We start from the raw sequence: 27,224 nt of genomic DNA on the forward strand, positions 1-27,224 counted from the left end.
ATTGAACCGTTTCGGTACGGGGGTTTCGGTTCGGTACGAGGGTGTATCGAACGAGTTTGTAATACTAAAGTCTTAACAAGCTGCTCTGCTTTCTGCCTCTGTCCGAGCAGTGAGCACCCAGCATTGTCCCGCCCACACAACCATCTGATTGGTTACATACAAAGCCAATCAGCAGTGCGTATTCAGAGCGATGTAACAGCCAATCAGCAGGCCTATTCAGAAAGCATGGAGTCAGTGTTCCGGTGTCGAGATGAGCAGATATGTGTCTAGCAGGTGAGCGGCGGACATCGTACACTCTCCAAATGATAAAAAGCACTTCCCAGTCACAACTATTACAAACATCACTATGAGCCCGTTGACCTTCTAGAAACTTAAACTGCAGCTCAGCTCGCTTATAGTTGAGGTGAAGGCTAATTAGCTTTTAGCGTTACGTTAGCTCATTTTGCTGTGTGTGTGTGTGCATAAAAAAGGCAACTACAGACTTCCCAAGTTGCACTTTTTATATGTAGAAGAAAGGTTTTGTCATTTTATTTAATCAAAGCAACAACTGGAGGCAGTTTAATGTGGATTAACGTGGGCAGAATTATTATAGTGTTCCCAATGTTAAAAGGATAAAGCCATTGTTTACAAATTTGGTAAATAATTAACCAAAAAATTTATATTTTGTTGTTTTCTTACTGTACCGAAAATGAACCGAACTGTGACCTCTAAACCGAGGTATGTACCGAACCGAAATTTCTTTGTACCGTTACACCCCTAGTGTGTGTATTATATAATATAATATATGTGTGTGTTGTGTGTGTGTGTGTGTGTGTGTGTGTATATATATATATATATATGTATATATGTATGTATGTATGTATGTATGTATGTATATGTGTGTGTATATGTATAACAAAACAATAAATAAATTGGCTAATTAAAGTATTGACAAAGTTGGACTTCAATTGCAAATATGTTGACAGAGTTGTACTTTACTTAACTGACAATAATGTTAGGACCTTTCTTAAACATAAGTATAAGCGGATGTATTAACAGATCATATGCAACAAAAACTTAAAGGGGAACATTATCACCAGACCTATGCAAGCGTCAATATATACCTTGATGGTGCAGAAAAAAGACCATATATTTTTTTAACCGATTTCCGAACTCTAAATGGGTGAATTTGGGCGAATTAAACGCCTTTCTGTTTATCGCTCTTTTTGCGATGACGTCAGAACGTGACGTCCCCGAGGTAATACAGCCGCCATTTTAATTTTCAACACATTACAAACACCGGGTCTCAGCTCTGTTATTTTCCGTTTTTTCGACTATTTTTTGGAACCTTGGCGATATCATGCCTCGTCGGTGTGTTGTCGGAGGGTGTAACAACACTAAAAGGGAGGTATTCAAGTTGCACCACTGGCCCGAAGATGCCAAAGTGTCTGCCGCCAGACCCCCATTGAATGTGCCAGAGTGTCTCCACATTTTACCGGCGATGACAGACATGGCACAGAGATGTATGGATAACCTGCAGATGCATTTGCAACGATAAATTCAACAAAATCACAAAGGTGAGTTTTGTTGATGTTGACTTATGTGCTAATCAGACATATTTGGTTGCGGCGTGACTGCCAGCTAATCGATGCTAACATGCTATGCTAATCGACGCTAACATGCTATTTACCGGCGGTGCTAAAGCAGACATGGCACAGAGATGTATGGATAACCTGCAGATGCATTTGCAACTATATTACGTTTCTTTCCACCCACATTTAATGCGAAAAAAACACTTACCAGTCGACGGATTTAAGTTGCTCCAGTGTCAAGAGATGCGAAAGTCCTGATCGTTTGGGCCGCACATTTTACCGGCGATGCTAACGCAGCTATTCGGCCATGCTATGGCTATGAATACCGTCAATAGCTATTCGCTCAATAGCTTCAGTTTCTTCTTCAATACTTTCATACTCCAACCATCTGTTTCAATACATGCGTAATCTGTTGAATCACTTAAGTCGCTGAAATCCGAGTCTGAATCCGAGCTAATGTCGCTATATCTTGCTGTGGTATCTGCCATTGTTTGTTTACATTGGCAGCACTGCATGTCATCACAGGGAAATGGATAGTCTCATCGCAAATAGCGAAACTCAAGCACTTTAAAGCTTTTTTTAGGGATATTCGGGGACCGGTCAAATTTTGAAAAAAACTTCAAAAAATACAACAAGCCACTGGGAACTGATTTTTATTGTTTTTAACCCTTTTGAAATTGTGATAATGTTCCCCTTTAAGTCTGGCAGATTCCGAGTGGGAATCTGTCTGACATTTGTCGACATGACAAATGTCTGTCAAATGTTTGCGACATATTTGGAAATGCTAGTTTTCAAAAGTATTAAATGTCAGCATGTCTTTGCTGATGTGTCCCACCACACTTTGTGTGAGCACACACCATTTTGAGCAGTTTAGTTTGCACTGAACCTGTTCACCAAACCTGAAGTGAGCCAGCCTGTCGGGTGGTTCAAGTGAGCATGTAGGTTTGTCGTATTCGAGCCCATAGGCTCATCTTGTTCCAAAGTTTTCAACTGAAATATTCCCACACTGGCAAGCAAATGGCAATTGACGATCCAGGCGTTTGTTATTGTTTTTCTTTCCAGGCAGTCGATCACCATGTTGTGACTGTCCAAGTAACTATAACATGACAAAGCAGTCTGTGTCCTAAAGACAGTCTGCTGCTCTGTCAGCCTGGATCAGATTAAACACACTCAGGAAGCTGATTGCAGTGGAACTGGTTCAGTAGCTCAAACACTGATTAGTTAAAATAGACGAGAAGCAAGGAATCATGCAGAGACAGTTAAATTGTGCTCAATTGAGGAAAGATGTTATTTGGGCTTTACTCTATTTACAGATCCAAATTTTGCTCTAAAGTCTAGCCCACGTGCTTCCGCTATTTATTTGGGAGGTCCCTGGTTACATTACTGAAGCTGTCACTAAAGGAATGGGGTTGGACACAATATATGATTATACAAGAAATGCAAATGTGTTGACACTGATACCAGACTGGCTTGCAATCTTTTGGATTGCCAGCTTTGCACAGACAAAGAAAAATACCACTTCGGCACAATTGACAATAATTATAGCAACGGCCCTTAAGCATAAAAGTTGTGTGATAATATAGAGATAATTATTCTAACACTGCCATCAGTCTGGAGGTGGCCAGAGCTTTCCCAGGCTCCGGCAAGTGCCAGTAACCCAGGATTTGCCTGTGAAAAGAGTCGCACACAAAAAGCGCCGGAATGTCGTATTGGCCTCGCACACGCACACACAAGAGTTGTCCTTTTGTGTCACTGTACAGACCGGAAGATGGAGAGGCAGACAGGCGCAAAAAGAGATTTGTTGGTAAAGACTCTCTGCCAGCTCTTGGAACACATCTCATTGTGTTGTTTTGTATGCTGCCTTCACCCTGCGTTTTTTTTTTTTTTTTTTGCTTCTACGTGTGGTCTGACCCTGAAGCCCCGGCAGAAAAAACATTCTTCAGCGCCACCAAATGACTCAGACGACACAGATGACACACACGCGCAACAAAAGAGGAGGAATTTGGGGTGGCTGTGACATTGCGGAGCCGCAGTAAGATGACAAGCGATGGTTTATGTTCAAGTGTATATATATTCGTAAAGACACTTACAGTAGCCGTGCCTCCTTGATGGAATGTTGAGCAGCAACAAACTTAAATGTTGCTCCAAGTTAGCTTCACTGGCTAAAGATTGCATACTTCTGGGAATGACGCAGGAAGGAAAATAGCACAAACACAAGCTTTCAACACAGCTTAAATTAGGGCTGTTTATATTTCATACTTACAAATGCATCAAAGTGCAGGCATGTGGTTTTTCCCTCTATAGTCGGAAATCCATCTTTTTTTAAAATTCTGTAAATTAGAGATGTCCGATAATATCGGACTGCCGATATTCCCAGACGATAAATGCTTTAAAATGTAATATCGGAAATCATCTGTATCGGTTTCAAATAGTAAAATGTATGACTTTTTGAAACGCCGCTGTACGGAGTGGTACATGGACGTAGGGAGAAGTACAGAGCGCCAATAAACCTTAAAGGCACTGCCTTTTGCGTGCCGGCCCAATCACATATCATCTACGGCTTTTCACACACACAAGTGAATGCAAAGCATACTTGGTCAACAGGCATACAGGTCAAACTGAGGGTGGCAATGTAAACAAATTCAACACTGTTATAAATACGCGCCACACTGTGAACCCACACCAAACAAGAATGACAAACACATTTCGGGAGAACATCTGCACCGTAACACAACATAAACACAACAGAAGAAATACCCAGGATCTCTTGCAGCACTGACTCTTCCGGGACGCTACAATATACACCCCCCGCTACCCCCAGCCTCCTCATGCTCTCTCAGGGAGAGCATGTCCCAGTTTCCAAGCTGCTGTTTTGGGGCATGTTAAAAAAAAAAATTATGCACTTTGTTGGCATTTTTTTCCCCATAACTTGAGTTAATTTATTTTGGAAAAACCTTGTTACATTGTTTAATGCAGTGGTTCCCAACCTTTTTGTAGCTGCGGACCGGTCAACGCTTGTTAATTTGTCCCGCGGCCCAGCGGGGGGCGATTTTTTATATTTTTTTGTCATGAAAAAGGGAGGTTTTTTTGGGTTGGTGCACTAATTGTAAGTGTATCTTGTGTTTTTTTATGTTGATTTAATAATAAAAAAAAAAATATATATACAACATTTTTCTGCGGCCCGGTACCAATCGAGCCCAGGGGTTGGGGACCACTGGTTTAATGCATCCAGCGGGGCATCACAACAAAATTAGGCATAATAATGTATTCAACGACTGTATACATCGGTATCGGTCGATATTGGAATATCGGATATCGGCAAAAAAGCCATTATCAGACATCTCTACTGTAAATATATTTAAAAAGATATATATTTTTTTGCTTTGTTTTTCCGACCTACAATGTGTGTTAAAATCTTGATCCGTCTCTTTGCCATACCTGCCAACAACTACGGTTTTCCGTAATGAGTAAGTTTTTTGATAGTAGATAATGGATCTACTCTCTAGCTCAGGGTTTTTCAACCACTAGTGTCGTGAGATATTGTCTGGTATGCCGTGGGGAATTATGCAACTTCACCTAATTGGTCCCAAAAATATTTTTTGCAAATCCCATCCATCCATTTCCTACCGCTTCTTCCCTTTTGGGGTCGCGGGGAGCGCTGGCGCCTATCTCAGCTACAATATATAATTATAATAATGTGCCGTTGTCTAGTGCCTGTGCTGTGTAGAGCTCAGCAGGGTAACCATGTAATACTCGATACCAGTAGGTGGCAGCAGATAGTTCATTGCTTTGTAGAAGTTGTACCGCGTCAAGGATGGTTTGTCGTGATCCCAATATGCAGAGCACAGCGGGAGACGGTGTGCAGGTAAAAAGGTATGTAAGGCTTAAACCACAAATGAACAAAAGGCAAGTCCCTCTAGGAAAAGGCACTGAAGCATAGGAATGGCTATGCAAAACAAAAGTAAAACTGAACTGGCTACAAAGTAAACAAAAACAGAATGCCGGACAACAGCAAAAACTTACAGCGCGTGGAGCAGAGACAGCGTCCACAAAGCACATCCGTACATGACATGACAATCAACAATGTCCCCACAGGGGATAGTGTACGCACAACTTAAATAGTCTTGATTGCGAAAACAAAGCAGGTGCGGACAATAGCACTCAAAGGAAGGCGTCAAGCTGCTACAGACCAACAAAAAAGGAAGGGTCACCAAAATAACAGCGCGAGAAACTAAAGCACTACACACAGGAAACAACAACAAACTCAAAATAAGGCACGGCAACCTGGTGGAGTTTCTAATTTTTTAACCTTTTCTGCTGGTGGTGTGCCACTGTATTTTTTTTTTTTTTTGAAAAAAATGTGCCTTTGCTCAAAAAAGGTTGGAAAACACTGCTCTAGCTGGATCTACTCTCTATTTTATGCTGCCTTTTTTTTATGCTACATATTCTGTAATGGTTATACATGGTAATTGGGATTTGGTATATATTGTATATATTATATACAAATCGGATATATCAATATGTATTATATACTGTATATATAATATGTAAACATTACATATGTTGTATTTGATATTGCTACTGTGGTTCATTTTTTGTCTACTTTCTACCTTTTTGTTTTCGCCCTCTTTTTGTGCCCTTGTGTGCATTATCCTTTCCATCCTTTCTGACTGGACTTTCACAATTTTTTCCACCATTTTTTCCATTTGGAGCAATTAGAAGTGGAGAGGAAGTCAAAGAGACAGAAAGTGGCTATAAAATCCAAGGCAGAATCCACTAAAACAGAAACAAAAAGGAAAAGGCAAGCTGCTCGGAAATTTGCCAGGAAGTGTCAAGTCAGAGCCATTGAAGCAAAAAGGCCAAAGTAATGTGTAAATAATATCAATAACTAGGTGAACACTAGTAAGGTTGTAAATAATGTATAGAGTAGACTAACCCATGTGGTTCCTGTGGATGTGAACACAAGTTGTCATTACTGTAGTGGCAAAATAACAGTGACTGAAACACACAAAGTGATGTGTAAATAATGTCAATAACTAGATGAACATTCTGTAGCTGTGAAATGAACACGAGTAAGGTTGTAAATACTGTATAGAGTAGGCTATCCCATGTGGTTCCTGTGGATGTGAACATAAGTTGTCAGTACTGTAGTGGCTAAATAACAGTGACTGAAACACACATAGTGATGTGTAAATAATGTCAATAACTAGATGAACATTCTGTAGCTGTGAAATGAACACGAGTAAGATTGTAAATACTGTGTAGAGTAGGCTAACCCATGTGGTTCCTGTGGATGTGAACACAAGTTGTCATTACTGTAGTGGCTAAATAACAGTAACTGAAACACACATGGTGATGTGTAAATGTCAATAACTAGATGAACATGTTGTAGCTGTGAAATGAACACTAGTAAGGTTGTAAATACTGTATAGAGTAGGCTAACCCATGTGGTTCCTGTGGATGTGAACACAAGTTGTCATTACTGTAGTGGCTAAATAACAGTGACTGAAACACACATAGTGATGTGTAAATAATGTCAATAACTGGATGAACATTCTGTAGCTGTGAAATGAACACTAGTAAGGTTTTAAATACTGTCAAGAGTAGGCTAACCCATGTGGTTCTTGTGGAATTGAACAGAAGTGTTCATTACTATTGTGACTGAAACCGACACGGTGATGCGTAAATAATGTCAATAACTGGATGAACTATTTGTGGCTGTGAAGTGAACACTAGTAAGGTTGTAAATTCTGTATAGAGTAGGCTAACCAATCTGGTTCCTGTGGATGTGAACATAAGTTGTCATTACTGTAGTGACTAAATTACATAGTGACTGAAGCAGACATAGTGATGAGTAAATAATGTTGATAACTAGGTGTACCATGTGTGGCTATGAAGTGAACACTAGTAAGGTTGTAAATAATGTATAGAGTAGGCTAACCCATGTGGTTCCTGTGGATGAGAACACAATTTGTAATAACTGTAGTGATTGAATTGCATTGTGACTGAAACAGACATAGTGGGGGGCTAATCTAATCATAATATATAATAATAATAATGCAACATATGTTGCCATCCAAGTAACGTTATCATGGACGCCCCTGCTTATTTCAGCAAGACAATGCCAAGCCACTAATTACAACAGCGTGGCTTCATAGTAAAAGAGTGCGGATACTAGACTGGCCTGCCTGTAGTCCAGACCTGTCTCCCATTGAAAATGTGTGGCACATTGTGAAGCCTAAAATACCACAACGCGGACCCCGGACTGTTGAACAACTTCAGCTGTATATCAAGCAAGAATGGGAAATAATTCCACGTGAAAAGCTCCTCAGTTCCCAAACGTTTACTGAGTGTTGTTAAAAGGAAAGGCCATGAAACACAGTGGTAAAAATGCTCCTCTAACAACTTCTTTGCAATTTAATGCTGCAATTAAATTCCAAGTTAATGACTTTTTTTCAGTTCGAACATTAAATATCTTGTATTTGCATATCATTGTATTCTGTTTTTAATTACGAATTACACATGTCAACTTCACTGGTTTGGGGTTTTCTATTAATCGTTCGATTAATTATGTCATTGACTTATCGGCCCAAGTCTAGTCACCATCTAAACTTTTTGCAGGGTGCAAGTAGTGTTTGTTATTAGTCTACTGCCCGCCTCCGCCGCAGTACATCCAAACTCGCTGGGTCCTTAAACATTTTTGATTCTGATTGGTCAACATGTCTTGTCACTCTAATGCCGGTCACTGTGGACAAAAAAACAAAACAATAAAAACTAACTCTGACTTTTGCGGTTTGGTTCTCGCACGGATTAAAACCTGATTGTCGATTAATTGTGCAGCCCTAGCTCAAATGTGAGTCTAATAAAAAACAAAAAGATCTCTATTGACATATTTTGTTTTGTCAAAATGTCAAAGCCAGTATTTTATGAATTGCGGCGTTTCCTTCTGGCGTAGGTGAACATCATCCCTGTCATCGCCAAAGCAGACACCATCAGCAAGAGCGAGCTGCACAAGTTCAAGATCAAAATCATGAGCGAGCTGGTGAGCAACGGCGTCCAGATCTACCAGTTCCCCCTGGACGACGAGACCGTGGCCAAAGTCAACACGGCCATGAACGTGAGTGAGCGCACATCTTCTGCACGTTGGTCATCCTGCTGTACACTTCTTGTTGTGTCGTGCAGGGCCACCTGCCCTTTGCTGTTGTGGGCTGCACAGAAGAAGTCTGCGTCGGCAACAAGATGGTTAAGGCTCGCCAGTACCCCTGGGGGGTGGTCCAAGGTGGGTTTATTTGGCGTCCGTAAGTTAGCAACACAACCGACTTTTCTTGTGCTGCATTGTGGATCTCGGATATCGGCCCTTTTATTTTGAAGTTAAAGGGGAACATTATCACCAGACCTATGCAAGCATCAATATATACCTTGACGGTGCAGAAAAAAGACCATCTATTATTTTAACCGATTTCCGAACTCTAAATGGGTGAATTTTGGCGAATTAAACGCCTTTCTGTTTATCGCGCTGGAGGCGATGACGTCAGAATGTGACGTCACCGAGGTAACACACCCGCCATTTTCATTTTCAACACATTACAAACACCGGGTCTCAGCTCTGTTATTTTCCGTTTTTTCGACTATTTTTTGGAACCTTGGAGACATCATGCCTCGACGGTGTGTTGTCGGAGGGTGTAACAACACTAACAGGGAGGGATTCAAGTTGCACCACTGGCCCGAAGATGCCAAAGTGTCTGCCGCCAGACCCCCATTGAATGTGCCAGAGTGTCTCCACATTTGACCGGCGATGCTAAGGCAGACATGGCACAGAGATGTATGGATAACCTGCAGATGCATTTGCAACGATAGTCAAAGAAATCACAAAGGTAAGTTTTGTTGATGTTGACTGCCAGCTAATCGAATCTAACATGCTACGCTAATCGATGCTAACATGCTATTTACCGGCGGTGCTAAAGCAGACATGGCACAGAGATGTATGGATAACCTGTGGATGCATTTGCAACTATATTACGTTTCCTTCCACCCACATTTAATGCAAAAAAAACACTTACCAATCGACGGATTTAAGTTGCTCCAGTGTCAAAAGATGCGAAAGTCCTGATCGTTTGGTCCGCACATTTTACCGGCGATGCTAACGCAGCTATTCGGCCATGCTATGGCTATGAATAGCGTCAATAGCTATTCGCTCAATAGCTTCAGTTTCTTCTTCAATATTTTCATACTCCAACCATCCGTTTCAATACATGCGTAATCTGTTGAATCGCTTAAGTCGCTGAAATCCGAGTTTGAATCCGAGCTAATGTCGCTATATCTTGCTGTGGTATTCCCATTGTTTGTTTACATTGGCAGCACTGTGTGACATCACAGTGTCTTCGCAGACAGCCGAAAATAAGGCACTTTAAAGCTTTATTCAGGGATATTCCGAGACCGGTAAAATATTGAAAAAAACTTCAAAAAATACAACAAGCCACTGGGAACTGATTTTTATTGTTTTTAACCCTTTTGAAATTGTGATAATGTTCCCCCTTAACCTATGTGAAGTTGGCTCTGTTATCATTGCAAACAAAAGAACACTGTCATTTAGGGCTGGTGGCTTCTTATTAATAACTCAATATTTTTAGGCCATCTCACGATACACCATATATATCTCCATATTCTGCCTTAGCCTTGAATGAACACTTGATGCATATAATCACAGCAGTATGATGATTCTATGTGTCTACATTAAAACATTCTTCTTCATACTGCATTAACATATGCTCCTTTTAAACTTTCATGCAGAGAGGGAAACCACAACTAAGTCAATTTACCAAAACTGTATTTATTAAACAGTTATTAAGCAGTGGCACAAACTAGGGCTGGGCGATATATCGCGGGTTTGTCTCTGTGTAATATAGAAAATGACTATATCATGATCTTAGAGCAGGGGTCGGGAACCTTTTTGGCTGAGAGAGTCAAGAAGCCAAATATTTTAAAATGTATTTCCAGTAAGAGCCATATAATATTTTTTTTAACACTGAACACAACTAAACGCGTGCATTTTTAATTAAGACCAACATTTCTAGAGTACAATAGGTCTCTTATTCTTTGTAATAACATTGTTATTCTGAAGCTAACTGTGGAGGGGGCGTGGCCTGCAGGCCTGCAGCGAAGCGGGGTGTTGCCGGGATTGGCCTCGAAATCAGCGACAGGTGCGTAGATGGCCCACGTTGGCCTTGTTATCTAATCACCTGTCGCTCTGTTATAAACAGCAGCCAGAAGGAGAGACAGGGTTGGAGCGGGAGCGAGTACGAGAACGAAAGAGAAAAAGACAATTGCTGGAAAGCAACTGAGAGACTTATTGAAAAATAAAACAATGTTGCAACCCTGAAACAGGCTCTCGGTGGTCTGAAGAACCCCCAGGAGGGCAAGCCCCACACTAACCAATAATAAATAAGTAACTTCTTACCATTTACATAACTTCTTGAACAGGTGCGGTAGAAAAACGGATGGATGGATTAAAAATGCATGAGAATGTTTTATATTTTGAACATTATTTTTAACACTGATTACAAGTGGAATTATTCATTACTTATAGTGTCAAGCAATGTCAGCTCAGATTTACCTGAGAGCCGGATGCAGTCATCAAAAGAGCCACATCTGGCTCGCGAGCCATAGGTTCCCTACCCCTGTCTTAGAGTATACGTTCTCACACAGTTGCTTTCAGCTGCTGGCATCTCACTTTCTTGTCTCTCCTTCTCACAGACAGCAAGCGCACCTTCTTACATACGTATCCACTAAAGCAGAAACAAAAAGGAAAATGCGAGCCGCTTAGAAATTTGCCAGGAAGTCTCAAGTCAGAGTCATTAAGCAAAAATGCCAAAGTAATGTGTAAATAATGTCAATAACTAGATGAACCATCTGTGGCTGTGATGTAAACACTAGTCAGTTTGTAAATACTGTATAGAGTAAGCCAGTGGTTCTCAACCTTTTTTCAGTGATGTACCCCCTGTGAAATTTTTTTTAATTCAAGTACCCCCTAATCCAGGGGTAGGGAACCTAGGGCTCTAGAGCCAGATGTGACTCTTTTGATGTCTGCATCCGGCTCTCAGATAAATCTTAGCTGACATTGCTTAATACGATATGTAATGAATAATTCCGCTGGTAATCACGATGTTCAAAAAAACGCTAAAAATATAAAACATTCTCATGCATTTTAATCCATCCATCCGTTTTTCCACCGCACCTGTTCAAGAAATAACAATGTTATTGAAAATAATTAGACCTATTATACTTTAAAAATGTTGGTTTCACTTAAAAATGCATGCATTTAGTTGTATTCAGTGCTAAAAAATATGATATGGCTCTCACGGAAATACATTTTAGAATATTTGGCTTTCATGGCTCTGTCAGACAAAAAGGTTCCCGACCCCTGCCCTAATCAGAGCAATGCATTTTGGGTTGAAAAAAAGAGATAAAGAAGTAAAATACAGCACTATGTCATCAGTTTCTGATTTATTAAATTGTATAACAGTGCAAATTATTGCTCATTTGTAGTGGTTTTTCTTGAACTATTTGGGAAAAAAAGATATAAAAATAACTAAAAACTTGTTGAAAAATAAACAAGTGATTCAGTTATGAATAAATATTTCTACACCTAGAAGTAATCAACTTAAAGTGTCCTCTTTGGGGATTGTAATAAAGATCCATCTGGATTCATGAACTTAATTCTAAACATTTCTCCACAAAAAAGAAATTTTTAACATCAATATTTATGGAACATGTCCACAAAACAATCTAGCTGTCAACACTGAATATTGCATTGTTGTATTTTTTGTTCACAGTTTATGAACTTACATTCATATTTTGTCAAAGTATTATTTAATAAATATATTTATAAAGGATTTTTGAATTGTTGCTATTTTTAGAATATTTTTAAAAAATCTCTCTTACCCCTTGGCATATCTTCAAGTACCCCCAGGGGTACGCGTACCCCAATTTGAGAACCACTGGAGTAGGCTAACCCATGTGGTTCCTGTGGATGTGAACACAAGTTCTCATCGCTGTAGCGACTAAATAAAATAGTGACTGAAACAGACATAGGAAACCACAACTAAGTAAATTTACAAAAACTGTATTTATTAAACAGTTATTAAGCAGTGGCAAAAACTAAGGCTGGGCGATATATTGCGGTTTGTCTCTGTGCGATATAGAAAATGACTATATCGTGATATTCAAGTATACGTTCTCACACAGGCATCTCACGCTTTCTTGTCTCTCCTTCTCACAGACAGCAAGCGCACCTTCTTACATACGTCACATACGTACACGCCCTCGCGGAGCAGAGAGGTAGCAGCATGGGTAACGTTAGCTGTGGTGCGAGTGGTAATACGAGAGAAAGAAAGTGCGAATCTGGTAACAAATGAAGGAAGAATTAATTCCCAAAAAAAACAGCACAGGGTCCATCGTCTGGCGGTGGTTTGGCTTCAAGCGGTATGATGTCGAACAGACAAACATAATTTGTCAAGTGTGGGGCAAAAGCGTTGCTACAAAATGTAGCATTACTGCTAATATGCAGCATTATTTGAAAAATCACCTGCTAGAGAATGAAGAGTGCTTACTCCGCATGTCAACGATCAATTCGCTCGACGATCCTCCATCCGCAACACTTGCAGCGTGGGCTCATTAAAAGAGCGCCACGAGTTTCATGTTCTGTCATTCAATCAAATAAATATCAATCAAACAAAATATATCTCTGCCAAAAATCCAAACTTTGTTACTAATACACACATAAAAAATGACTAATAATGCCTGAAATAATGCATCCTGGTGAGTTTTACTCAAAACATAGGATTTTTTTAAGGCTTGCAAACAAGATAAAGTAACGTTTTTACTCTATATGAAAGTAATGTTTTTACTCTATATGAGAGCATTGTTCTTACCATCCTGAGATAATGCGAAAAAATCAATACCAATTTATTCAAACATAACTCCTAAAGCAAACATGCAAAATGTCTAATAATCCCTGAAGAAATGTATCTTTGTGAGTTTTACTAGAAAAAAATATTATCTGTAAGGTTCGCAAACACGCAAGTTTGTTTTTTTTACTCAATATGACATTATAATTGTCATCTTGACAAATATGAGGTTATTAAAAGATGATTATGGAGAGATAGATAGATAGTACTTTATTGATTCCTTCAGGAGAGTTCCTTCAGGAAAATTTAAATTCCAGCAGCACTATACAGAGTTGAGATCAATTTAAAAAAAGTAAAAAGTAAAAATTGGTGGTTTGAATGGAAACAAAATAGAGAAATATTACAATAAGAATAAAAAAATAAAAAGCAAAAATGGGAATAAAAATATAACAGTAAAATAAGAATATAACAAGAGAAATTAGGCAGTAGTGAACATATTTTGAAAACGTATTGCACTGTTATTTTTTTGCATCCCCTGTCATCCTAGTACCCCCCCGCCCCTGCCCCAGAGAGGAGTTGTACAGTCTAATGGCGTGTGGGACAAAGGAGTTTTTGAGTCTATTAGTCTTGCACTTGCAATGATCAATTCGCTCGACGGTCCTCCATCCGCAACACTTGCAGCGTGGGCTCATTAAAAGGGGGCCACGAGTTTCATGTTCTGTCATTCAATCAAATAAATGCGGTCGAGTTGGAAGGACACAAAATATATTCTGCCAAACTTTGTTACTAAACCACACATGAAAAATGGCTAATAACGCCTGAAATAATGCATCCTGGTGAGTTTTATTTACTCTATTTGCCAATATTGTTCTTAACATCCTGAGATAATGCGAAAAAAGCAATAAAAATGTATTCAAACATAAAGCAAACATGCAAAATGTCTAATAATACCTGCGATGAGGTGGTGAGTGGTCCAGGGTGTAAAACCCCCTTCCGCCCGATTGTAGCTGAGACAGGCACCCGCGACCCCAAAGGGAATAAGCGGTAGGAAATGGATGGATGGATGCCTGAAGAAATGTATCTTTGTGAGTTTCACTAGAAAAAATATTGTTTGTAAGATTGCAAACATGCAAGTTCGTTTTTTTCACTCAATAGGACAGTATAATTGTCATCTTGACAAATATGAGATTATTAAGAGATGATTATATAAAGTAAAGAGGTTCAGGCAGCAGCTCACACATTCTCATACTTTCTGTAACATCCAAGAAATGTCAGCCATATTGAAAGCTGTCTCAACTATAATCTACATGAAGGAGCCCAGAATTGTTTTTATTTAAATGTTGGCAATATTTCCAGGTTCCTCACAAGGAAACCTAACCATGTATTCAGTTATAAAGTGTCATAAAATTGAGTAGATGGTGAGTTATTGTGAAGTTTTGACTAGAGCTGGGTGATATATCGCGGGTTCGTCTCTGTGCGATATGAAAAATAACTATATGGTGATATTTGAGTATTTGTTCTCACACAGTTGCTTTTAACTGCTGGCATCTCACTACAGGCTCTTCTCACTCTTTCTTGTCTCCTCACAGACAGCAAGCGCACTTTTTTACATATTTCACATACTAGGCCCTCGCGGAGCAGAGAGGTAGCAGCATGGGTAACGTTAGCTGTGGTGCGAATGGTAATACGAGCGAAAGAAAGTACGAATCTCGTAACAAATGAAGGAAGAATAATTCCCAAAAAATACAGCACTGGGTCAATCGTCTGGCGGTGGTTTGGCTTCAAGCGGGAGGATGTTGAACAGACAACCGTAATTTTTCAACTGTGGGGCAAAACTGTGGCTACAAAATGTAGCATTTCTGCTAATATGTAACATCATTTGAAAAGTCACCTGCTAGAAAATGAAGAGTGCTTACTCCGCATGTCAACATTTCCATTCGGCGCCACACCAACAAAATGCCGAGGCAACCATTGCCACATCACCGTATGAAAAAAATTGTGAAAAACAGGAGATAACGTCCGCGGTAACCTATCACATAGCGATTTGATTTCCTATTATGCAGCTCATTTTTATTTAACAGTTATTGAGATATCGGCTTCACGGTGGCAGAGGGGTTAGTGCGTCTGCCTCACAATACGAAGGCCCTGCAATCCTGGGTTCAAATCCAGGCTCGGGATCTTTCTGTGTGGAGTTTGCATGTTCTCCCCGTGAATGCGTGGGTTCCCTCCGGGTACTCCGGCTTCCTCCCACTTCCAAAGACATGCACCTGGGGATAGGTTGATTGGCAACACTAAATTGGCCCTAGTGTGTGAATGTGAATGTGAATGTTGTCTGTCAATCTGTGTTGGCCCTGCGATGAGGTGGCGACTTGTCCAGGGTGTACCCCGCCTTCCGCCCGATTGTAGCTGAGATAGGCGCCAGCGCCCCCCGCGACCCCGAAAGGGAATAAGCGGTAGAAAATGGATGGATGGATATTGAGATATCTTGTGTGACATCATGCACAAAAGTGCACTTCATTTGTTTTTAACTATTGTAGTGGCGTTCTGTACAAAAAGTACACTTTAATTTAGTGTTGTTTTGATATGTCATCTTAGTGACATCATGCACAAAAGTGCACTAATAGCTTGTTTTAAAATGTCTCTGACAATCTTGCACTTTCTGTTTGGAAATGACATGAATGTTTGTGCCACTGCTTAATAACTGTTTAATAAATACACTTTTAGTTGTGATTTCCCTCTCTGCATGAAAGTTTGAAAGTAGCATATGTTAACGCGGTATGAAGAAGAATGTTTGCTGGCTCCGCTGTGAGCGGGACTCTCGCTGCTGTGTTGGATCCGCTTTGGACTGGACTCTCGCGACTGTGTTGGATCCATTATGGATTGAACTTTCACAGTATCATGTTAGACCCGCTCGACATCCATTGCTTTCGTCCTCTCCAAGGTTCTCATAGTCATCATTGTCACCGACGTCCCACTGGGTGTGAGTTTTCCTTGCCCTTATGTGGGCCTACCGAGGATGTGGTAGTGGTTTGTGTTGTGGTTTGTGCAGCCCTTTGAGACACCAGTGATTTAGGGCTACATAAGTAAACATTGATTGATTGATTGTAGACACATAGACTCATCATACTGCTGTGATTATATGCATCAAGTGTTCATTCAAGCCTAAGGCAGAATATCGCGATTATATATTGTGCCTTCCGCCCGATTGTAGCTGAGGTAGGCGCCAGCGACCCCAAAAGGGAATAAGCGGTAGAAAATGGATGGATGGATATATTGTGTATCGTGACATGGCCTAAAAATATCGAGATATTAATAAAAGGCCATATCGCCCAGCCCCACAATATATACACCTTAGCCCCCCAAACACATTTGTTCTCTCCCATGTGGCCCCGGAGTCGGAATATTTGCCCGGACTCTGCCCTAATACTATTTCCCTGTGACTCCTAGTGGAGAACGAGAGCCACTGCGACTTTGTGAAGCTGAGGGAGATGCTGATCTGCGTCAACATGGAGGACCTGAGGGAGCAGACGCACACCCGCCACTACGAGCTCTACAGACGCTGCAAGCTGGAGGAGATGGGCTTCAAAGACACCGACCCCGAGTGCAAGCCCGTCAGGTGACCTCTTTACCTCTCCACGTCACAGCTGAAACTGAAATCCCAGTAAATGATCCTGTATTAGACATCGGCCGATACCGATTATTAGTCGTCAAGGCGGCTTTGTTGTCCTGAAGTCAATTTTTTTATATTCTTTACATAATTACTTGATAATACTTTGGTATTAGTGACTGCAATGCTTTAACTTGGAGCTAAAGTGTTTTTTATTTCTTGTATGCTATAATGACAGTAATTAGAACAGGGGTAGGGAACCTATGGCTCTAGAGCCAGATGTGGCTCTTTTGGTGACTGCATCTGGCTCTCAGGTAAATCTGGGCTGACATTGCTTGACACGATAAGTAATGAATAATTCCACTTGTAATCAGTGTTAAAAATAATGTTCCAAATATAAAACATTCTCATGCATTTTTAATTCATCCATCCGTTTTTCTACCGCACCAGTTCAAGAAGATGCGTTAATGGTAAGAAGTTATTTATTTATTATTGGTTAGTTAGGGGCTTGTTCTTCAGACCACCAAGCACCGACATGAGAGGCTGTTTCAGGGTTACAATATTGTTTTATTTTTCAATAAGTCTCTCAGTTGCTTTCCAGCAATGATCTTTTTCTCTTTCGTTCTCGCTCGCACTCTGGCTCCAGCCCCAATCCCGTCTATCCTCCTGGCTGCTGCTTATGACATAGCGACAGGTGATTAGAAAAACAAGGCCCAAGCGGGCCTGATTTCGAGGCCGGTCCTGGTCCACCCCGCTTTGCTGCAGGCCCGCAGGCTACGCCCCCTCCACAGTTAGCTTCCGAATAACAATGTGATTGCAAAGAATAAGAGACTTATTATACTCTAGAAATGTTGTTCTTACTTAAAAATGCACGCGTTTAGTTGTGTTCAGTGTTAAAAAAAAGATCCTATGGCTCTTACGGAAATACATTTTAAAATATTTGGCTTCTTGGCTCTCTCAGCCAAAAAGGTTCCCGACCCCTGAGTTAGATGATGTCACTTCCGCTAAATGACTTCCTGTTGGTTGACTTCCGGTATTCGTTCGAAAGCATCTTCTGTAGTCATTTCTGTTCCCATCCTACACAAAGCAGCGACGAAGCAATGCCTTTTTTCAATCTAGTGTTCTCGTGAGACGTGTAGAAACGCAGACTCAACATCAAATCAAACCGGAGTCAATGAGGAAATGTCCAAAGTAAATGGTCAAGCTTACGACAACGTTCTCCTCGTTGACTCCGGTTTGGCTGTTGAGTCGGCGTTTCTACACGTCTCACCAGAACACTAAAGCGGTCGATAAGTGATATTTACAGCGCCTAATCATTTCCATCCATCCATCCATCTTCTTCCGCTTATCCGAGGTCGGGTCGCGGGGGCAACAGCCTAAGCAGGGAAACTCAGACTTCCCTCTCCCCAACCACGTCGTCTAGCTCTTCCCGGGGGATCCTGAGGCGTTCCCAGGCCAGCCGGGAGACATAGTCTTCCCAACGTGTCCTGGGTCTTCCCCGTGGCCTCCTACTGGTTGGACGTGCCCTAAACACCTCCCTAGGGAGGCGTTCGGGTGGCATCCTGACCAGATGCCCGAACCACGTCATCTGGCTCCTCTCGATGTGTAGGAGCAGCGGCTTTACTTTGAGCTCCTCCCAGATGGCAGAGCTTCTCACCCTATCTCTAAGGGAGAGCCCCGCCACACGGCGGAGGAAACTCATTTCGGCCGCTTGTACCCGTGATCTTATCCTTTCGGTCATGACCATAGGTGAGGATGGGAACGTAGATCGACCGGTAAATTGAGAGCTTTGCCTTCCGGCTCAGCTCCTTCTTCACCACAACAGATCGGTACAACGTCCGCATTACTGAAGACGCCGCACCGATCCGCCTGTCGATCTCACGATCCACTCTTCCCTCACTCGTGAACAAGACTCCAAGGTACTTGAACTCCTCCACTTGGGGCAGGGTGTCCTCCCCAACCCGGAGATGGCATTCCACCCTGTTCCGGGCGAGAACCATGGACTCCGACTTGGAGGTGCTGATTCTCATTCCGGTCGCTTCACACTCGGCTGCGAACTGATCCAGTGAGAGCTGAAGATCCCGGTCAGATGAAGCCATCAGGACCACATCATCTGCAAAAAGCAGAGACCTAATCCTGCGGTCACCAAACCGGAACCCCTCAACGCCTTGACTGCGCCTAGAAATTCTGTCCATAAAAGTTATGAACAGAATCGGTGACAAAGGACAGCCTTGGCGGAGTCCAACCCTCACTGGAAATGTGTTCGACTTACTGCCGGCAATGCGGACCAAGCTCTGACACTGATCATACAGGGAGCGGACCGCCACAATAAGACAGTCCGATACCCCATACTCTCTGAGCACTCCCCACAGGACTTCCCGAGGGACACGGTCGAATGCCTTCTCCAAGTCCACAAAGCACATGTAGACTGGTTGGGAAAACTCCCATGCACCTTTAATAAACCTGCCGAGAGTATAGAGCTGGTCCTCAGTTCTACGACCAGGACGAAAACCACACTGTTCCTCCTGAATCCGAGGTTCGACTATCCGGCGTAGCCTCCTCTCCAGTACACCTGAATAAACCTTACAGGGAAGGCTGAGGAGTGTGATCCCACGATAGTTGGAACACACCCTCCGGTCCCCCTTCTTAAAGAGAGGAACCACCACCCCGGTCTGCCAATCCAGAGGTACCGCCCCCGATGTCCACGCGATGCTGCAGAGTCTTGTCAACCAAGACAGCCCCACAGCATCCAGAGCCTTAAGGAACTCCGGGCGGACCTCATCCACCCCTGGGGCCTGGCCACCGAGGAGCTTTTTAACTACCTCAGCAACCTCAGCCCCAGAAATAGGAGAGTCCACCACAGATTCCCCAGGCACTGTTTCCTCATAGGAAGACGTGTTGGTGGGATTGAGGAGGTCTTCGAAGTATTCCTTCCACCTATCCACAACATCCGCAGTTGAGGTCAGCAGAACACCATCCGCACCATACACGGACGGTGTTGACAGTGCACTGCTTCCCCTTCCTGAGGCGGCGGACAGTGGTCCAGAATCGCTTCGAAGCCGTCCGGAAGTCGTTTTGCATTTGCATTAAAGGTTATTTCAACATGAATATTATATGTCAGTAAAGACTTTATAAGTTGTTTTTTTAAACATATCTTAAGAAAGGTGGGACCAGTCGTCACATAATGTTTTATGTGGCACTAATGTTTCATTTAGCAGCAAAAAAACATCAAACACCTGGATTACAGTACATTTGCATGTCAAAGTATGGACAATCTCCTGGGAAAATTAGTCAAAACTCGGGCCTTTTATTAATATCTCGATACTAATAAAAGGATATATATCTCGATATTTTGCCTTAGCCTTGAATGAACACTTGATGCATATAATCACAGCAGTATGATGATTCTATGTGTCTACATAAAAACCTTCTTCATACTGCATTAATATATGCTACTTTTAAACTTTCATGCAGAGAGGGAAACCACAACTAAGTCAATTGAACAAAACTGAATTTATTACACAATTATTTAACATTCATGTCATTTCCAAAACAGAAAGTGCAAGAATGTCAGAGACATTTTAAAACAAGCTATCTGTGCACTGTTGTGCATGATGTCACTAAGATGACATCAAATCGACACTAAATGAAAGGGCAATTTTTGTACAGAACGCCACGACAATAGTTTAAAACAAAAAAAATGCACTTTTGTGCATGATGTCACACAAGATATTTCAATACCTGTCCAATAAAAATGAGCAGCATAATAGGAAATCCAATCGCTATGTGGTAGGTTACTGTGGACGTTATCTCCTTATGTTGTTCACTATTTTTTTCATACGGTGTTGATGTGGAAATGGTTGCCTCGGCATTTTGTTGGTGTGGCACCGAATGGAGATGTTGAAATGCGGAGTAAGCACTCTTCATTTTCTAGCAGGTGACTTTTTTTAAATGATGAAACACATAAGCAGTGGTGCAACTTTTTGTAGCAAATATTTTGACCCACACTTGACAAATTATGATTGTCTGTTCGACATCTTCCCAATTTCAAGCCAAACCACTGCCAGACGATGGCCCCCGTGCTGTTTGTCTTGGGAATTAATTCATCCTTCATATGTGACCAGACCCGCACCTTCTCTCTCGTATTACCACTCGCACCACAGCTAACGTTACCCATGCTGCTACCTCTGCTCCGCGAGGGTGTATACGTATGTGACGTATGTAAGAAGGTGCGCTTGCTGTCTGTGAGAAGGAGAGACAAGAAAGAATGGGAAGAGCCTGCAGTGTAATGACAGCAGCTAAAAACAACTGTGTGAGAATGTATACTTGAATATCACAATAAAGTAATTTTCTATATCGCACAGAGACAAACGCGTGATATATCGATATATCGTCCAGCCCTAGTCAAAACCTCACAATAACTCATCATCTACTCAATTCTATACAATTTTATGACACTTTATGGCTTAATACATTGTTAGGTTACCCTGTGAGGAACCCTTCAATATTGCCAACATTTAAATGAAGTGAAGTGAAATATATTTATATTGCGCTTTTCTCAAGTGACCGAAAACGCTTTACATTGTGAAACCCAATATCCAAGTTAAATGTTTTTCGTTAAACCGGTGTTGGTGGCACTGGGAGCAGGTGGGTAAAGTGTCTTGCCCGAGGACACAAATGCAGTGACTAAGATGTCGGAAGCGGGGATCGAACCTGCAACCCTGAAGTTGCTGGCACAGCCGCTCTACCAACGGAGCTATACCGCCCCAAACAACAATTTTGGTTTCCTTCACGTAGATTATAGTTGAGACATTTTTCAATATGGCTGACATTTCTTGGATGTTACAGAAAGTATGAGAATGTGTGAGCTGCTGCCTGCTCTTCTTCACTTTATATAATCATCTCTTAATAATCTCATATTTGTCAAGATGACAATTATACTGTCATGTTGAGTAAAAAAAACTAACTTCCGTTTTTGCGAACCTTGCAAACGATATTTTTTCTAGTAAAACTCACAAAGATACATTTCTTCAGGCATTATTAGACATTTTGCATGTCTTCTTTAAGAGTTATGTTTGAATACATTTTTATTGCTTTTTTCCGCATTATCTCAGGATGGTAAGAACAATACTGTTATATTGAATAAAAAAAACACTTTTTTTGTGTTTGCCAGCCTTAAAAAAACATTTATTTTGAGTAACACTCACCAGGATGCATTATTTCAGGCATTATTAGCCATTTTTCTTGTGTGGTTTAGTAAAAAAGTTTGGATCTTTGGCAGAGATATATTTTGTGTCCGTCCAACTGTATCGCATTTATTTGACTGAATGACAGAACATGAAACTCGTGGCGCCCTTTTAATGAGCCCACGTTGGGAGTGTTGCGGGTGGAGGCTCGTTGATCGAATTGATCGCGGCAGTAAAGAAAACAAACAAAAAAGGAGTCAGGAAAGAAGGACAAAGCCTGGATTCTTCAAAAACAATGTAAAGTTTCCACGGGGAAGCAGGTAAATAGTCGGCGACCAGCACTGCGAGAAGTTAAAAGTACCAATGATTGTCTCACACACACACACACACACATACACACACACACACACACACACACTAGGTGTGGTGAAATTTTTCATCTGCATTTGACCCATCCCCTTGTCCACCCCCTGGGAGGTGAGGGGAGCAGTGAGCAGCAGCGGTGGCCGCGCCCGGGAATCATTTTGGTGATTTAACCCCCAATTCCAACCCTTGATGTGAGTACGAAGCAGGGATTTAATGGATCCCATTTTTATAGTCCTTGGTATAACCCGGGGTTTGAACTCATCACCTACCCATCTCAGGGCGGACACTTTAACCACTAGACCACTGAGCAGGAGAGAAAGGGGGCGTGGCCACATGAGCAGTTAAAGCAGCCGAGCGGACAAAAATAATTCTCACAATGTCAGATATCAAAATATATTTGGGGAGACTTATTGACAATAAGGTTTATTTTTATTTCTAAATTAATTACATAAATAAAAAGGGATTTTTTTTTTTGTCATGCAAGGCAAAAAGGGCTGTGCATATTATTTATCTAATTGATTATTATTTAATTAAATACCAAATACTGGTATCGTGTATGTATTGTATCTGCGGATGTAGTTCTGTTCTGGTTGTAAAAAAAAAAGAAAAGATGGTACCTATAAAAATGGCGAAAATGTGCGCAGATAATCGGCTTAGCTGACAATTTTGTTTATGCTTGTGTTCCTACATGTGCGCAGTCTGCAGCAAACGTATGAAGCCAAGCGCCACGAGTTCCTGGTAGAGCTTCAGAGGAGAGAGGACGAGATGAGGCAGATGTTTGTGCAGAGGGTCAAGGAGAAGGAGGCGGAGCTTAAGGATGCGGAGCGAGAGGTCAGCAGCCTGGCGTCGGGTGAACAAAGCCGCGCTGGACGTCCTCCCTCACGTCCGTCTGGTTGTCGTCCCGCAGCTGCAGAGTCGCTTTGAGCAGCTGAAGCGTCTGCACGCGGAGGAGAAGTCCGCTCTGGAGGAGAAGAGGCGACTCCTGGAGGAGGACCAGAGCTCCTTCGGCAAGAGACGCGCCGCCGCTCAACTCATGCAGGCCCAAAGCTTCACCGCCAACGGCAAGAAGGACAAGGACCGCAAGAAGTAAGGAATATTTCTAAATACACAGTGTTTCCCCCAGAAAATGTGTTAGTTACGGTGGTGACTCTCCAGGGGGGTGGGTGTAAGGATCGGTGTATCTCGGCCTGTCGCCATCACGTCTCCACCTCGTCGCTGCCACCACAGCCTGGGGGGGCAACAGACTACAGACTGTGGTGGCGTTGGCCAACTTCTTCGCGTGAAGAGGCATACAACTTTTGGTTCTGTTTTCCGCTCCATTAGCTGGATGACAATATGCGATATATATCTCTATTTTTTCCGTAAAGTATAAACAAAACAGTCCTAGTTACCTGAGATACTAAACTAATGACTTATAAAGTCAAATTAATGACTTACTGTAAGTAAGCATTTGCAATAAGTGTTTGAAAAAAAGAGTTAAAAGCTACATGCTATAACATATGCTCAACTCCATCCATCCATTTTTCTACCGCTTGTCCCTTTTAGGATCCCTGCTTAATTTATTACAGCATTTGGGAAGCCTGTAGTTGATTTTTAATATGTAAATGTTATATTTTTATCAACGTGATAACAGGGACCCTGCCATTCAAAACTAGGCTGCTACATTACTAATGATTAATGTAACTAAAACTGAAAACATAGTACAATAGCAATAGGGACGGGGTGGCACAGTGGAAGAGTGGCCATGCGCAACCCGAGGGTCCCTGGTTCAATCCCCACCTAGTACCGACCTCGTTACGTTCGTTGTGTCCTGAGCAAGACACTTCACCCTTGCTCCTGATGGGTGCTGGTTAGCGCCTTTCATGGCAGCTCCCTCCATCAGTGTGTGAATGTGTGTGTGAATGGGTAAATGTGGAAGTAGTGTCAAAGCGCTTTGAGTACCTTGAAGGTAGAAAAACGCTATACAACTACAACCCATTTAATAGGAGAGACTATTCATCCCTGAACACCAAGGAGTTCATGTAGGCTCTATGATGCACTTACATTATTATATCAACTATCAGAGACAAACTCTTCATTTTCCATAATGTTGTTTTTTGCTGCTTCAACACAGCTCAACCAACACAGAAAAAAGTCAAGTGAAATAACTTTGTTTTAACTGTAAGTCAATAATGCTTGTCTTTCTATCAGACAGACAGGGCTTTGCTTTCCAAAGCACGCAGGCAAGCACACACACCTCACAGTGAGCTAAAGTTACGCTAATAGCTAATTAGCCTTCACCTCAAGGACTGCGAGCAAGCTGAGCTAAAGTTACGCTAATAGCTAATTAGCCTTCACCTCAAGGACTGTGAGCGAGCTGAGCTAAAGTTACGCCAATAGCTAATTAGCCTTCACCTCAAGGACTGCGAGCGAGCTGAGCTGCCGCTTGTTTCTCGAATGTCAACGGGCTCATAGTGATATTACTATTAGTTGACTGGGAGGTTTTCATTATCATATGGGGAGAGTCCGATGCCTTACCTGCTAAAAACACCTTTCAGCTCGCTCCACGTTACATGCGCTCTGAATACGCACTGCTGATTGGCCGTTACCGCTCTGCGTCTAACCAATCAGATGGTTCTGTGGGTGGGACAATGCTGGAAAGACATACTGGCAGAGGCAGACGCAGAGCAGCTTGTTAAGACTTTTTTTGTTTGTTTTTGTTAAGACTTAAGTTTAGTCAGTGGTTCATCATTGTTAAGGCGGCCCGCCTTAACAACAAAAGGCTGTGGGAAACCCTGATACACAAATATGTGGTCCATATACATTTTTATACCATAGATCAGTGGTCCCCAACCTTCTTTGCACCACAGACCGGTTAAATACATGTAGGCATTGTTTTCAGGGACCGGCTTTGCCAGATAAATGCAGCAAAAATAAGTGCATGAAAAATTCAACTCATTATAACGCTGGATTAGCAGGTGCTCTGGGCTTGTTTCTTTGCAAATCAGTTTTTCAATCAATCAATCAATGTTTATTTATATAGCCCTAAATCACAAATGTCTCAAAGGACTGTTCAAACCATTGGCTACAATTTGTCACATTTATTTCAAAAAGTAGTTTTGTACTTGTGAGTGTTAATGACACAGCTTTGCAACAGTTGATATTCTGGTTTCAAGCATGTTTTATTTACTCAATATAGGTCATCAAATCTCAGCAACAAGCTGAGATCATTTAGGACCAAAACACTGAAAACAAGTAAAACACTCGAACATAAAATCTGCTTAGTGAGAAGAATGATCTTATCATACAGAAAATAAGAAAATATCAACCTTATTTGAGATATTTAATGTCACTTAGATTTCAGTTTTTGCAGTGTATGTGACTGCAACACGGTGGTGGAGAGGTTAGTGAATGTGACTCACAATACGAAGGTCCTGAGTAGTCCTGAGTTCAAACCCGGGCTCGGAATCTGTATGTGTGGAGTTTGCATGTTCTACCCGTAACTGCGTGGGTTCCCTCCGGGTACTCGGTTGGCAACTTGAGGGTTGGAGGTTCGATTCCCGCTTCCGCCATCCTAGTCACTGCTGTTGTGTCCTTGGGCAAGACACTTTACCCACCTGCTCCCAGTGCCACCCACACTGGTTTAAATGTAACTTAGATATTGGGTTTCACTATGTAAAGCGCTTGAGTCACTAGAGAAAAGCGCTATATAAATATAATTCACAATTCACTTCACTACTCCGGCTTCCTACCACTTCCAAAGACATGCACCTGGGGATAGGTTGATTGGCAACACTAAAATGGCCCCTAGTGTGTGATTGTTGTCTGTGAATAAGCGGTAGAAATATGGATGGATGGAAGATTATTTTTCAACATATTGAGCAAAAAGGTCTCTTTTTTCTGGCAAGAAAAGTGCACTTGTTGTTAGTGAGAATATACTCTTTTTAAGGTATTTTTGGGTTCATTGAGGTTAGCTCATTGTACTAGTTTTGGAAAGTCTTGACAAGCCAAATTTTCTTGTTCTAACCTCTAGAAAATGATCTCTCATCTCTAATTTTGGTTGTTAAAAATTAAATCTATGAGTTAGCTGCACCAATTAATACGCCGCAGGGTTTAAAGTGTGGGGAAAAAAGTAGCAGTTTATAGTCTGTAATTTGCGATATATGGATCATTCCTTCATTGAAAAATCTGAAATGAACACAAATGCCCCTTTGGTGTTGTCGAAAAACGTTAAAGGGGAACATTATCACAATTTCAGAAGGGTTAAGACAAAAAAAAAAAATCAGTTCCCAGTGGTTTATTTTATTTTTTGAAGTTTTTTTCAAAATTTTACCCATCATGGAATATCCCGAAAAAAGGCTTTAAAGTGCCTGATTTTCGCTATCTTTAAATGCATCGTCCATTTTCCTGTGACCTCATTTAGTGATGCCAACATGGCGGCTGGCACAGCAAGATATAGCGACATTACCTCGGATTCAGACTCGGATTTTAGCGGCTTAAGCGATTCAACAGATTACGCTTGCATTGAAACGGATGGTTGGAGTATGGAGGCAGATAGCAAAAACTAAATTGAAGAAGAAACTGAAGCTATTGAGCGAATAGCTATTGA

At 41.6% G+C, this 27,224-nt stretch overlaps 1 protein-coding gene across 1 annotated transcript in view; it reads left to right on the forward strand.

Annotated features, from left to right (window-relative positions):
• The window catches only part of septin10 (septin 10), a 50,765-nt gene that overhangs the window by 18,953 nt on the left and 4,588 nt on the right, over window positions 1-27,224 (forward strand). The window contains exons 5-9 of the mRNA XM_061879911.1: window positions 8,527-8,688; window positions 8,754-8,850; window positions 16,925-17,093; window positions 23,335-23,467; window positions 23,544-23,722. Of these exons, the coding sequence (XP_061735895.1) occupies window positions 8,527-8,688; window positions 8,754-8,850; window positions 16,925-17,093; window positions 23,335-23,467; window positions 23,544-23,722 (740 nt within the window). The remainder of the gene's footprint in view (window positions 1-8,526; window positions 8,689-8,753; window positions 8,851-16,924; window positions 17,094-23,334; window positions 23,468-23,543; window positions 23,723-27,224) is intronic.

Source organism: Nerophis ophidion, linkage group LG19, assembly GCF_033978795.1.
Source record: "Nerophis ophidion isolate RoL-2023_Sa linkage group LG19, RoL_Noph_v1.0, whole genome shotgun sequence".
NCBI classification, from domain to species: domain Eukaryota; kingdom Metazoa; phylum Chordata; class Actinopteri; order Syngnathiformes; family Syngnathidae; genus Nerophis; species Nerophis ophidion.